The 14,778-nt window shown below is 29.5% G+C and overlaps 1 protein-coding gene across 4 annotated transcripts in view; it reads left to right on the forward strand.

Annotated features, from left to right (window-relative positions):
- LOC106691335 (uncharacterized) overlaps positions 1-14,778 on the forward strand; it is a 38,999-nt gene that overhangs the window by 14,304 nt on the left and 9,917 nt on the right. For all 4 annotated transcript variants that reach the window (XM_067052603.1, XM_014437076.2, XM_067052602.1 and 1 more), the window contains 8 exons: positions 553-594; positions 787-885; positions 3,106-3,204; positions 5,421-5,528; positions 8,212-8,337; positions 10,981-11,046; positions 11,154-11,219; positions 13,420-13,608. In XM_067052603.1, coding sequence (XP_066908704.1) covers positions 553-594; positions 787-885; positions 3,106-3,204; positions 5,421-5,528; positions 8,212-8,337; positions 10,981-11,046; positions 11,154-11,219; positions 13,420-13,608 — 795 coding nt within the window. The remainder of the gene's footprint in view (positions 1-552; positions 595-786; positions 886-3,105; positions 3,205-5,420; positions 5,529-8,211; positions 8,338-10,980; positions 11,047-11,153; positions 11,220-13,419; positions 13,609-14,778) is intronic.

Consider the following 14,778-nt stretch of genomic DNA (forward strand, 5'->3'; position numbering starts at 1 on the left):
ATCACGAAGTTATTATAAACAATGAAACTTGGTTAGTTTGCTTTTTGGATAAACAAAACAATGAATATTAAAATGATACATAAAACAAAACATATTAAAACCATTTATACATCAAAATATACTATTTACTAAAAAAGAGCATATTACAATATATTGTAATAATTTAATTATTTAAAATTAAATAAATTGAAATTTTATATTTTTTAACTTAAATTCTGATATCTAAAAGACACACATAATGATAAGGGCATAAAGGACATAATCCTTTACCTTACGTCTTATTTTCATTTAAATTTATTTCATACAGTCTACAAACAATATCCAATCAGCCAATCAAAAGTGAAGTAACACCTGGCCTTAGGTTGAAGGCGCACTTCATACAAGCTCTGCAACATGAGGCGAAACATTGGTTTCAAATAAATACGTTTTTGCTATTTGAGTACATTTCTTTTAACTGTTGCCTAGGCCTACTTCCTTGGATTATTTAGCCTTGTGTAGTTTAAGAAGTATCAATATTTTCAATTTTAATTATTTACTGTTGTTTTTCTATAGGAATTTGATGAATCTGGTCAATCTGATGATGGCTCTGAAGAGGTATCTATATTATTTTTACATTTAAGTTCAAACATTTTTTTTTCATCATAGATTTATTTATTAAGTAATTAAAATGTTCTAATAAATTTATATATGTATATTTTTATTAGATTAGTTAAGGTTAAGAGAACTATTTATTTCTTTTTGTAATATGAAAATTTTCTATCAAATATTTTTGCTTTCTTAATTTAGGCAGGGGCACCTGCACTCCTTATATTGAAAAACTGCCTCAGAGATGACCATCGGCAAGAAATAAGAACCTTCCATGAAATCAGTAATCTTACGAGAAGTGTAAGTATCGTTGTTAAATATCTTGAGGTTTGGTATATACCGTACATTGGTAAATTTATTCGTGATTGAATAAATTTACTAGAAATGAAATATTTCATTTAGAACCTGAAAAAAAAAAAATTATTAAAGTGGGGTGAAACATCGGCAAATAAGTAGTTGTTAATTATTTTTGTTTCCTTATCACCACACCTTATCTTCTTCATAATTTGAAACATATGGTCAATCATTCATATGATTAAGAAAAATTAACAGTTTGTTAATTGTGAGAGATAGTTGACCGTGGATGATAAATGAGGAGAAGATGGTTGGGGGTGCGGTCAATGAAACACAAATAAGTATGATTAACTTATTTTAATGTGCCGACGTTTCATCTAGAGTTTCTAGCCTTCTTCAGGGCTAAAAACAAAACAAGATAACAACCACAGTAAGTATAGAAAAATAAAAAAATATAAAAAGAAAGTATAAACAGAATAATTTTACACATACAATGAATAGTTTTACAAAATAGAATTAATAAAATGAAGTGATGAGAGAAGCGGGAAATAAAATGTATACATAGGTAATTGAAAAAGCGGGTACAATAACTTACTTAAGGAAATGAAATAAAAAGAAAGTTATATAATGCAAAGAAGTATGAACATATTAGTTATTATTAATTTGAAATTTAAATATGAAAAGAAAATGAAAATTGAGAGGAAGAAAATATATGTAACAATAATAGATGATAAAGAGGCAAATTATAAGTATAGTATACAAAACTTATAACTGTGGAAAATGAATAAAAGTGGAGAAAATAAGGGGAAAGAGTAAAATAAGATAAAAGTAAAATAAGGGGAAAGAGTAAAATAAAGAAAGGGGAAAGAAAACAAAAAAGAAGAATGAAAACCAACCTGTTCGCTGAAAGGTTGAGCGCCTAATGGTTGCAGCGCAAATAGTGGTCAAACTTAGAATTAAAAAAAAGTTTGTTAACTTACAAACTTCAAAATACGTTTAACTTCAGGCCTTTATTTGTGGTAAAAACAAGATAACAACCTTAATAAATAGAAAATAAAAACAGAATAGCGAGAAAATAATAAATAATATAGGTACATAAGTAGTAAGGAATGTATCTACCTATATTAGGTGTATTCATAATGTGCCAAATATAAAATGTTTTAACATGCTAAAAGTATAAGATTGTGAGCAGCCCTATTTAAAGTCCATGTTATATGTTAAATGCATAAGATCTCCTAGCGGATTTTCTAAGCAACTTGTTTTATAATCTCTTAATCTTTAGGAGATAAAATCTGCAATAGCTTCATTTGTTCCTTGATTCATCTCCCAGTTTTTCTCCATTATTTTATTGTTATTTTTATCCATTACTTTTTGAAGTTTAAAAACATCCAAAACAAAAACAATACTAACTACACAAACTAACCAATCAAAACAACAGAAGACAAAATGGTGACAAGCTCAGCGGTCTGTTGCGTGACGTCATTCTCCATTTAGCAGACCTAATAACAGACTCTCAACCTTGTTAAATTTTATATCATTTTAACATGCTAAAATAAGGAAATATTTCTCTATTTAACGAACTAAAATACTCTTATCATTATGTTTTTATTTTCTATTCATTATGATTGGTTTTTATTACTCTTTTCACTTATATACTTTAAACTAAATAATTTAAAAAATGGCACATAATAACAATAATAAAAATAACTAATACTAATAACAACCAATTACTAATTGCAAATGACAGTAACGATGAAACTTTCAGGATTTTTAATACTACAATATTTTAAGCATAAGTACAAAGTTAGTTGAATATCTGTCACGGAGTATCCACCAATCAAAGGTGATAATCAAATAAATCGAAACTATTATCAAGAAATATATATGTATATATAGTTGACCGTAAAGATTTAAATATAAGAAGATGGTCAGGATTTAGTACATCTTATTGTTGTAATATTCTCAATTTTCTTTTTTTTTTTGTATCTTTTTAACCCTGATGAAGCCCTGCAAAATGGGGCGAAACGTCGGACATTAAAATAGTTTTAAACTATTTGTTCTTTTTTTGACCGCAACCCTGACCATATTCTTATATTTATTATCAAGAAAATTTTAGTTTTAAAATAATTGTGCCACTAATAAGTCAATTGTTTTTTAATATTTTACACCTTTTTTGATAAATTTATTTTGAGAAATCCATTTAAATCTCATTTAATTTATTTCTAGCTCGCAAACACCTTTCAGAATGAAAAGAAGAACAGAATACTAGCTCACAACCTTAACCATGAACTGAGACTTCGTAGGACAATTGATTATCATGTCAGGGTAAGATTTTTATTTTGATACAATAAATTTCATATATTTTTTAATATTATATTAAAATAGTGTCTAAGGATTTAATTGTCTATATTTTTGTCTTTTTTCAAATAATAACCTTATCGATGAAGAGAAGATAGTGGATAATATATATGAGGAGAAGATGGTTCGGGCTACGGTCAGAGAATAACACAAATAAGTTAAAAATTTATTTATTAGTTTCAACGTTTCAACCAGAATTTCTAGCCTTCATCAGGGCTAAGAACAAAAAACAAGATAACAACTAATGAATAAAAGAATATATAGAATTATTAAAGTGAATAATTGTATAGAATGAAAATTTATAAAAAAAAGTAATGAAAGAATGAATAAAGTGGGGAATAAAACATATAAAGGCTGGAAATTCTGGCCGAAATGTTGGCACTAATAAATAAGTTTTTTAACTTACTCGTGTTATTCTCTTACCGCACCCCCAACCATCTTCTCCTCATATATGTACCACCTTATTACTTGCCAATCTTTTGGAAATGTTTCAGACAATTGTCAATCATGTAGTCCATCTTATAACTATATTAAAACAAATTAGATCTTATCAATCTTTTACATACATTCCTAGATATAGATATAGATAAATAGATAGATGTATTTATTGGCTTATAGTACAACGTTGCCATGGAGTCTGACCCAATTGGTATTATTAAATTAGTATATCAACATAATATAACTTAATATTTAAATGCCATTATTCAATTATAATTTTTAACACAAACTTGTGAGCCGAAACTAAATGCCTCAACAAATCCATACATACATAGGTATACAATTTAATACCTTCTTTATTTAATTATGTAGTTAAAATTTAGTATTGTATAAATTATTGCTATGTATCTATGGAGATTTACTTGAGATGCCAGGATAAAGTGCCAAAAAGAAGATAATTAATTGATTATAAATTGAGTCCTAAAAAACTATTATTATAATTGGATTCCTTTCCAAGGGCTGTTTGTGTGTTTACCAGTTTACCAATTAAATACCTTTATATTTATAAAATGTTGTTACCATTAATTATATAGTATAATAAACAGTGGTATATTGGGATATATAATAGTATATAAACTACATAAAGAAACTAAGTATTTATTTACAATTTGTTATTATGATTCAAATGATTCAGATAAAGGTTGCCATAAAATATAGATTATAACATGATTACTTATTAGTTAATTTATACTTATAGCTGCTGATGCCGTGGGATGTAGTACCGTAGGTGTCTTCTGTTTCATAAGGGATGTCCAGGTCTCGTGGCCCTTCTCACGACTTCGTCTGGTGCATCTTCTCTGCCTGCCTCCTGACTGTGGTCTTAACCCGTCTAAGCCTTCCTGTTGAGTGTCTCCGTCTTGATCTTCTAGATTTCTCCCACTTCCCTTTTGGGGCATTACCTTATTTTTAAATCTCCTCTCTGATTGGGCGTCCCCCTCCTCAGGGCCAAGAATGTGTAAAAAAGTTTGACATGTCCAGGAATGGCCTGCACCTGGTTAATTTGATTCTGGTCCCTTGTCACAACCTATTTTGTGTTTTGACACTTAAAGGTTATCCAATCTAATTTTCTCAGGGGCCTATAATAATGTGACAAACCTAATACAGATGTTTTCATATCCGGGGACACTAACAGCTTTGCAGAAGGATACCCTGACCAGGTATAGGGGCAGATGACGAAACACCTTAATAATAACCAGGATTGTCAAAAGACCGATACATAGCATTATAATAATAATTTCAGCTCGTAATGGTTTTGGCGGCTGTAGTAGTTACAATATAGACCAGCATATAGGGGTATCACTAAAAGGGATTTGTCTTGATATTAAAAATTTATCATCTTCTTGAAATTCCTTTTACAACATATTATTTCATTTTCAAATTATATCTTTTTGTAGTTGTCCATCTACCAGTCTCTCTGCAATTGGAGAATTTTCATTTTAATACAATTTTTTATTCTTGGGATGTATTTTAATTTTTAATTTTTATTTATTTTATATTCCTTATTTGATTTTTATTGTTTTATTTTTTTTTTTCCATTTTTCAATATTGATTATTTTAAAATAATGTATTATTAAATCCTTTTTGGTTTTCTCGTTATAATTTTGTACAACTTTTTCTTTTCTATTTTATGATTTAAAATTATAATATTATGAGATAATAATGTTTTTAATTGTTTTGTTGCGCAGCTTCTTGCTAATAGCAGCCAAAGCTGCTCTGATATTACGACAGCTCTGAATGAGGTACATGATAGGGAACATTTATTTGATGAGCAGTTCAATTTTATCAATGAAAGCGTAAGTTTTACATATTTAAATTTTCAATATTTATGAATATTATTAAATTACTGTTTTAGTGAAAATTTTGTAGTAATTGAAATTTTATGATTGAAGGGTGCTCTCTTATATGTTTTTTGTTTTCAACTTATATTAATTAGATGAATTGAGTACTGACGAAAAAATATTATCATTTATTAGACTTATTTTTTATTAATATACTTGTTTGAGAGTGGTTTAGTTTCTTTAAAATAATTTTGATCCTTTTTCTCTCAACTTTATTCTTTTTAAACTTCCGACGTTTCAACCCCTTAGGTCATTTTCAAGGATTCCTTATTTTGTTTTCATTTTTTCCTTTAAAATTCTTTAAATGCGGGCTAATTGCCTTTGTCCCATCTATTCACAAATTCTTCTATAAAATTCCTTTCCAAATTTAAACCTTCAACAGGTTAGTATTACTTAGTACTTAGTATTACTAACCTGTTGAAGGTAGGTTATGTTTAAGAGTTTGCAAATGAAAATAGTAGTAGAGAAGTGGTTAATAAAAGTTTTAAATTTGGAAAGGAATTTTATAGAAGAATTTGTGAATAGATGGGACAAAGGCAATTAGCCCGCATTTAAAGAATTTTAAAGGAAAAAATGAAAACAAAATAAGGAATCCTTGAAAATGACCTAAGGGGTCGAAACATCGGAAGTTTAAAAAGAATAAAGTTGAGAGAAAAAGGATCAAAATTATTTTAAAGAAATTATCATTTATGTTTAATTCAGATATTTCCGGTGTTTCATTGTCGGTACAATGTTGGGTGATGTTATCCTAATTAATTATAATTGATTGGTATCGCTTGGATGAATGGTGTGGACTATATTTGAATGGATAAATAATAAATTATTCATGGTAAAAAAGGGAGATAAACATCTATTCTTGCATGATTTATATAATAACTGATTTTATGTTGGTTTGGCCAAAGGTAAATACAATGTGGTTTAGTAAGGTTAGTATTTAAATTGATTTGAAGGATATTACAGATAGAATAATAAAAGATATTACTGTTTTACTTAGTGGCTGATTGGTGATGGGCTATTGAGGTATTGATGAAACTTGAAGAATGGTTCTTTTATTGTGCTCTGTTCCCTCATCCTGAATGATTACCTCAGCCAAAAATGATGTTGCTCTTACCTCAGACTTTGTTCACTTTCCTAACCTATTTAGAACAATTGGGGCTAAAGACCCTACTGCTTCATTCATGTGTAAGCCAATAGATGGCAGCATCTTGAGGTCCTATTCAAAATGTTTGAGGGGTCTTCCTCAAACATATGTAATGTTTAGAAATTGATAACATAGATTTTATATATACGTAAGTATATGGTTTATACAGCTGGCATCCCAACCCACCCTAACACAGTCCTAACTACATACGCTGATGACACACGTTTACCGTCTGTAAACAACGACTCAACTAATGCATCACAAACACTACAGACACATATAACATCTATTAGTGGTGTCAAAACTGGAGAATCAAAATAAATCCTGACAAATACCATCAGATTACCTTTACTCTCCGTCGTAAACCTCTACCCTCCTGTCCTACAGTATCCTTTCTAAATACTCCTGTTGGACAGATTCGATACTTAGGACTCCATCTTGACAAGAGACTTACTTGGGATCCACACATAAGACTGAAACGACAAGAAACTGCTCGTGGATTCCGATTGCTACAACACTTACTTGACAAACGCTCTAAACTTCCCATTCACTACAAAAAATTAGTATACACTACGATAATCAGACCAATTTGGACTTGTGGAATTGAGCTCTGGGACTCCACCAAACCATCAAATTCCTCCTGCATCCAATCCTTACAATCCAAATTCCTACATAAAATCCTTGATGCTCCTTATTACATTACAAATAAACTCATTCACAAAGACCTTAACATCCCATTCGTAGCAGAATTGGCCCAAAACAGATATGCGTCTTTTCATTCCAAAATCCTGAACCATTCTAACCCATTAATTCTTAATCTTTCATCCTTAACAATCTCTGATAATCCCCCGAGGCGTCTGAAAAGAAGATGGCCATGGGACCTTCTAATTTAAATTAATGTTTGAAGTACCTCCAATGGATGGTTCCTTCCCAAGATTTTCAAGTGCATATGAAACATACAACATATTTACTTATTGTATTATTTTGTACAGTTGTAAATTAAATTAAATAAATAAATAAATAAAAGATATATATATGTTAGTAGTCTGAGGTTCAAAACAGGTAATATCAACGGTGGAAATGGTTTGCAATAAAATATGAGAGAGGTAACAGACGTCCTTCTTGCTCTGTTCTCTTTCGTCTATTAAGTTTACAATATGAGAAAGAAAAATAGGGTTTGTTTTAAATGTAATTTAATTAATTTACGATAAAATTAATAAAACAAAGATTACAGCGGCCTTAACACTTTTATAGTTAAGAAAATAATATTAGGCAATAAAATATGAACCGAACATAAGCACTTCTGTTGAACAAAACTACATAAATGAAATTGCTTATATAAAAATAAATTCAGAAAATAAAAGAATATATTATCTTGTAAAATATTCAAGCATATTGAGGGTTTTTTACAGCATAAAAATATGTTTTCTATCAAGGTTATTCTGTTAATGTGGTAAATGATCAGTTATTAGAATTAATTAATACTCTTTATTGCAGGTAAGTTATGGCCAAATGGATGTATTATATCCAAATCAGCTGTTAGATATGTCTTTTGAACGACAGAGGTTGTTATTTAAACATATCTTAAAAAATAACTATCCTACTCATTCTTCATTACATATGGTAAGTATTCAAATATTTGTTATCATCGATACTTAAATTATTATTATTGTTAAAGCCACCTCAAATCGACTATGTCTTTTTGTTGGAAGGCTTTAAAAATGAACAAAAAACAAACTGGCTCGGATTAAACATTTATTTGGTTCAATTTAAACATTTGAAATCTAAAAACTAACATAAACGAAATATAACTAATAATGAATACAAGCAAAATAAAAGGGCCTTTCAGATAGAATAAAATTAGATAAATAAATTAAGAAAACAAAAGAGACAAATTTACAAACAATATAAATATGTAAAATAAATACTGCTCGACGAAACGTTTGCTCCACTTCGATAGTTGTGCTGCTGATATGAGTAGGTCACAGCTCTTGTTGCTAAATAAATCGCTGCAATGGTCCAGAGTTGGTATAGTGGCTCATTGATGGTCCGAATATCCAACAGTCGTGTTGTATTAGGCGAGCCGACAAAATGAACGCAGACAGGGCTGCTAATGACGCTACCAGGGCCACTAATTGGTCAGAACTGCAATTAATTAAGTGGAAACACAGAAAAGGTCTGGTTCCGAATTGTAATGGCTCACTAACTCGCTAAAAATGTCCTAACTATTAAATTATAAGGGCAGACAGGGCTGCTTAGACACTACCAGGGCCACTAATTAGTCGGAACTGCTTAAAAAACCAAGATGGTCGGTCTGTAGCTAGGTGACGCTTCTTAGCAACAATTATCATCCCTAGCAACTGTCTCTATTACTCATTATTACAAACAAATATAATTACACATTTTTCTTTTCAAATAACTAAATCTAAATAAAACAATACAAATAAAAATAAAGGTAACTAAATTAAATACTAATAAAACTATATAACTATAAAACTAAATACTAAAAATACTATTTACAATTATTTACAACGTAATTATATTATGGCGTTAACAATTATTATTGATTAAATTTTTCATCATAGCTTATTCATATGTATTATTATTCTGATACCACTTATATCTACAATAAAACCAATCTGTGTTTTTATAATCAGTATTGTGGGGACTGTAGAGCTTCTACCTAATTTCAATTGTTTTTTTAAATATTATTTTATGTATTATATATGGGTTATTATTTGAAGATGTGCAGATTTCTGTTCTGAAAATTTCAATAATAAAGTCACAAATTTGAGCTACAAAATTCAATACCTACTTAGTGGCATAGTATTTTCACTTTGAGTTTAGTGTAGTGGCCATGCAGGAGTACCTTTAAATAAGATTTTTTTAATTTATATTTAATGTATATTGTCATTTATTGTTTTCCTAATTTTAATATTTTTTACATTGTTTACTTTAAAATTATTTTCAAATGTGACGTACTTTACTGCCATTCACACACCTCCCAATACAAACGGTTTACTCTGACTTTGACTTCCGTCAAATCAGGTATGAATTTTGTCTCATTCATTTTCATTTGATTTTATTCTTATCCCTTTTCATCTCTTATTTGTACTTTCTTTAATATCTCTTCTCTTTATCTGTTACTATTACCGCTTTCATTTATTGTTTATAACCTTTAATTTTTCTTATTTAATTTTTATGTTTTATTGTATACCCTTATTATTTTCCACTTATTTTTTTTTTGTACTTATGTTAAGTGTTGGTGTCTTTTTTAGCCCTGACAAAACCCTGCAATGTTGGGCAAAACGTTGGCTCAAATAAAAGTCGTACACCAATTTACTATTGAGTTTAATTTGACTGCACCCGGACCAAATTCCATTTAAAGATTTTTTTTTTTTAATTTACCTTGAGGGATTGAAGAGTGAATATTTTTTTCAAAACTTGAAACAATTTACTATTTATCTAAGAATAGAGTTAGTTATTCACTCCCTCATTATTGAAAAAATGCGGGAGTGAAGTATTTTTTTTTTTAAATTACTCTAATTCGTTTAAAAATGAAAAATAGTATGGAACCAAAAACCTTTAGCATTTTCCATCGAAAAATAGGGGTCTACTAAAATAATTGCTTTAAAATTCTCTTTCTTTTTTTTTATGTTAGATAGTGAAATAGTAATAGACCACTGCACAGATTCCCCCCCAAAGACTGGGGGGAAATATGTGCAGTCTTCTGCAGAACCGAAGCTAGCGGCTGATTGTTTGGGTGGTCTAGAATAATCCAAGGGGCTACCCACTACCATCCCTTCCCATCCCGGGTATCTGGCCATGTTCCCCTCCAAGCCACACCTTAAAACATTTTCTGTGAGGCAATGAAGGAAAAATGTCTGAACGTACAGTTTTTATTTGATTTCTTTTTACTAACTGCAATTCATGATGAGGCTTATTTTTAATGGAATTATCATCTAATTACTGACTAATTCTGGTAGTGAATTGAAACAAACAATGAATTGTAGATTGAAAACGAATTTCTAAAATACCTTACTATTTTACTATTATAATTCTCTATTTACTACTTATAAATCAAGTATAGCCTCCATAGCACAAAAGGAATGGAATAGTTCTTATTTTATTTTCTAATGTCTGGCGCTTACGTCATGAAAATGGACCAGGTGTATGATTAACATATATTCAAATAATAACATCTATGTATGAAATTGAAAATATTCACAATTATGTCATGAATGTAAAATATTTGTTTTTTCTCAGAATCCAAGATTATTCAGTGAATCTGGCACGGAGTCTATGGATCTACAAGAATTTTCAGGATTCAATGTAATATTTCTATCAGTTTTCTTCATTTTCCAATTTTATTTATATTTTATATTCTTAAATTAATTTAAATAGATAAAATTATCAATTAAATTATATTTATTTATTAGGACAGATCTGATGATAGCTCGGACAGCGACGACGAGCAGCTTCCAAGTCCAGTTCAAGTTCAAAAGGTAAGAATCAGCAATACTAATTATAGTAAATCGTTATAGTCAGATAAGGCTAAGTTTAAATTGCTTCAAACTAAAATTATCACCATAACTGAAAATATCATTTTGTTGAGGATTAATTATTTCATTTACCTCATCTAAAATTCTTACTATGGTCGAAATATCGGTTTCTATAGTGTAATTCAGGGAAAAGTCGGTTTGGGGTACGTTCAAGAAAAATCCCGAACACAATAGGTGAAAACTTATTTTTAATTGTGCTGAAATTTCAACTTAAATTGCAGGCATTCATCAGACCTGAGTAGAAGAAGATACAACCTTAAAAGTATAAAAGCAATGAAGTGTAGTCGATGACACAATATATGATATTTTAAGTGAGCAGAGAAGGCTATGGAAGTGAGAGTGGGGAGACAAAGGACCTGAAGGGCAGACAAAGGGATTCTTATAGTTAATGTTGTAGCACACCACTCTAATTAACTTACAATGATTCACGATGTAAATATTTCATTGATAATTGTTGTCATCTTCTATTTCTTCTTGGATTAATTTGTACTATAATCCCGTTAGAGGAACAACAAAAGTTGAAAACATTTTAATCTACTGTAATATTCACTTTTGTGAGTAAATAGTTATTTTTATAAATAATTGATTTTAGTTATGTTTTTATTTTATGTATCTACGTTAAATATTTTAGTTTTAAACCTAAAAGCAAGCTAACCAATTTTCATTGTCTATAATAAATACATTATTCAGAACAAAGCCTAGATGGCGGCATGTGTCCTCCAAAAAGTCTGTTGAATAGCGGCCATGTTGAGCAGATTCAAATATTTTAAAAACTTTATTTTAACTTCCCACCATAATTGAAATTACAATACATTTAAGAAAACATAGAAGTTAAGAATAAGTATTAAAGAAAATTATTCATAAAGGAAATCATAGGAAAAAAATCATAACCTTAGTGCTACAATCGATGTTGTATTATGGGTGTTATTAAAAATAAGTGTTATGATAGCCTGGAACCCTGCCCTGAGATTAAGAGTCTAAAATGATATAAAATTCTACTATCTAGTTAATATTAAAGCTTTTAATTTGAACCCAAGCTATACTTAAGATATGAGAATAAAGTAAGAAACTATATAAAATTTTATTTTATTTACTAAAAATAATTTTTTAATATTTCTCTACATACTCAACATAGCTTTAATTCAAACATACTTCGGAAGAATATAATTGAATGATCGATAAAGCATATAATTGAAGAATGCTCATCATTTCGTCAAGCCTTCGAAAATAATAAAATTCCTCGTACAAGAGAATTGGGCCTTAAAGACTCAGAAGAATCCATAGAGAAAATAATAAAATTTCTGAAAGAAATTCAACTTTATACTAAAATATAATCCACCGATATCGACCAGTGTAAAAAGGAAATAGTCTACATTCAACTATCAAATGTCAAAGACAAGAAGATAAATAAAGTAAAAAGGGTGTAATAACCTAGATGTTGATCGCCCTGAATAAAATTCTAATCTAATCTACTTCGGAAGGACTCGTGCTGCCACCTTGAATATTTTTAATGAGGTATTTTTACACCATATTTGACTGATCAAAATTGGTTAGCTTGCTTTTTGGTTTAATAAAAAAAAAAATCAATAAATATTGATGTTGATACATAAAATAAAATATAGCTAAAACCACCTATACATAAAAAACAACTTTTTATCAATAAAGAGAATATTACAATATATATGATTCTTTGGGAGGCAAGAGCCATGCACATTGGAGTGAGGATCCCTGGTGTGCGCTTGGTTTGGAATGTTATGGGTTCAATTCTCAACCAGGGCTGTTAACATTTATTTCTCGGTGGTCCCAAGATATAAAGATTGACACTCCCACCTTGATTAAGTATGCTTTGGGAACTTCAAAGTTTAAAGGGGTTGACATAAAGGACCGCTTGGCCCACTTTCCGAACTAATTGCTCCCACCAATACCATTACCAAATATATATAATTATTTGTTCATTTTTTATTTCCATGATTGTATCTTGTTTTACTTAGCCCTGATAAAGGCCTGTGACTTCGAACAAAACATCAGTACGCACCAAAAATAAGTTTTTGTGTGTTCTTTCTTGACTGTACCTCATAAAGAACTATTCCTAATTTTTTTTATAAATCAATATCCATCTTCTAATGAATGTATTTTCATACAGGAGGTAGCTCCTAAAGGAGCTACAGTTGTACAAACATCGCAGGGAGCTGGAGCAGAAATCCCAAGTACAATGCTGGAAGCTGGAGCAGAAATCTCAAGTACAACACTGGAAGCTGGAGCAGAAATTCCAAGTATATCGCAAGAAGCTGGAACAGAAATCTCAAATTCTGGAATCACTACTGATGTTTCGGTATTTGATCTCATATTTAATATTTAATTTTTTACTAACATAGAAATTCATATGACAGATTCAATAGTTTTGTTTATCAACTCAATAGGACACTAATATACAAAAGGTTGCCCTTTGATTCATATCTCTCCATCCTGTCATACTTCAGTGCAACAAATATCCAAGGTTGCAATTGGAGAATATTTAGGAAATAGAACTCGGAATACTGTATATTTAACAATATTTATATAATTTTCTACTAGGTCTATCAGTTATCGCCTAATTTATTTTTAGAGGAAGCAGGATAACAAAGGGGGTAATCTGCTAGGACTAGTGAAGCCAAAAGATCGGCTTTATTAGGCTCTGGAGGCGTGTGAGGGCTGGAGTGGGGGAGATCCGAGACGCAAGCTATGACTTGCAAGTCATAGTTGGACAGTTGATCAAACCTCGCATTTATTTAGTTGGTTGTTATTCAAAGGAAATTTCCTGCATATTGATAGAAATATATAATATAAATACATAAATTTATAATTTATGGAACCCCAACAAACACATGTTACATAAGTTTTCACTCTCGTAATATATATCGTCAATTGCCAGTATATGGCGATCAGCATATTTTTGATTTAGACTCAATTGTTCTGGTTCTTAATTTAAATTATTTTAATGTTCAAATATTTAAATTTACAATCCAAAAACAAAAAACACTTATTTCATTTACAAATGATTAAATAAATGTTATTTATCCCCAAAATTCATTATTATATCAATAAAAATGTCTAATAATCCTCTATTTCAAAGGAATTATTTATAAATAGTAAATGATTCTTAATTTAGATTTATCAAATAAATTATGACTTTTTACTTACAAACTACATACATTTTCTTATATTATTAAAATAACAATGTTTTCTTCAAGTTATTAATATTAATTAACCTTTTCCTATTTTTCATCATATTCAATATGTAATTGTTTAAATTCCAATGTCTCGGTTCTGTTTGTGGTAACAGTGAACACTTTTTTTTATTCAATGAGAGATGTAAAATATTACTACAATATGTTGGGTTGTAAAATAAGTTCGTAGTGTTTTTCAATATTTCAATTTTATCCTCCCTGTATTTATTAAATCATGTTTTCTTGGTCAATAATTTTTATATATTCTAAAAAATAATTAGTTAAGGTGCTTTTAT

This window comes from Halyomorpha halys, unplaced genomic scaffold, assembly GCF_000696795.3.
Source record: "Halyomorpha halys isolate HHAL.00 unplaced genomic scaffold, Hhal_1.1 Scaffold2255.1, whole genome shotgun sequence".
In the NCBI taxonomy this organism is placed as follows: domain Eukaryota; kingdom Metazoa; phylum Arthropoda; class Insecta; order Hemiptera; family Pentatomidae; genus Halyomorpha; species Halyomorpha halys.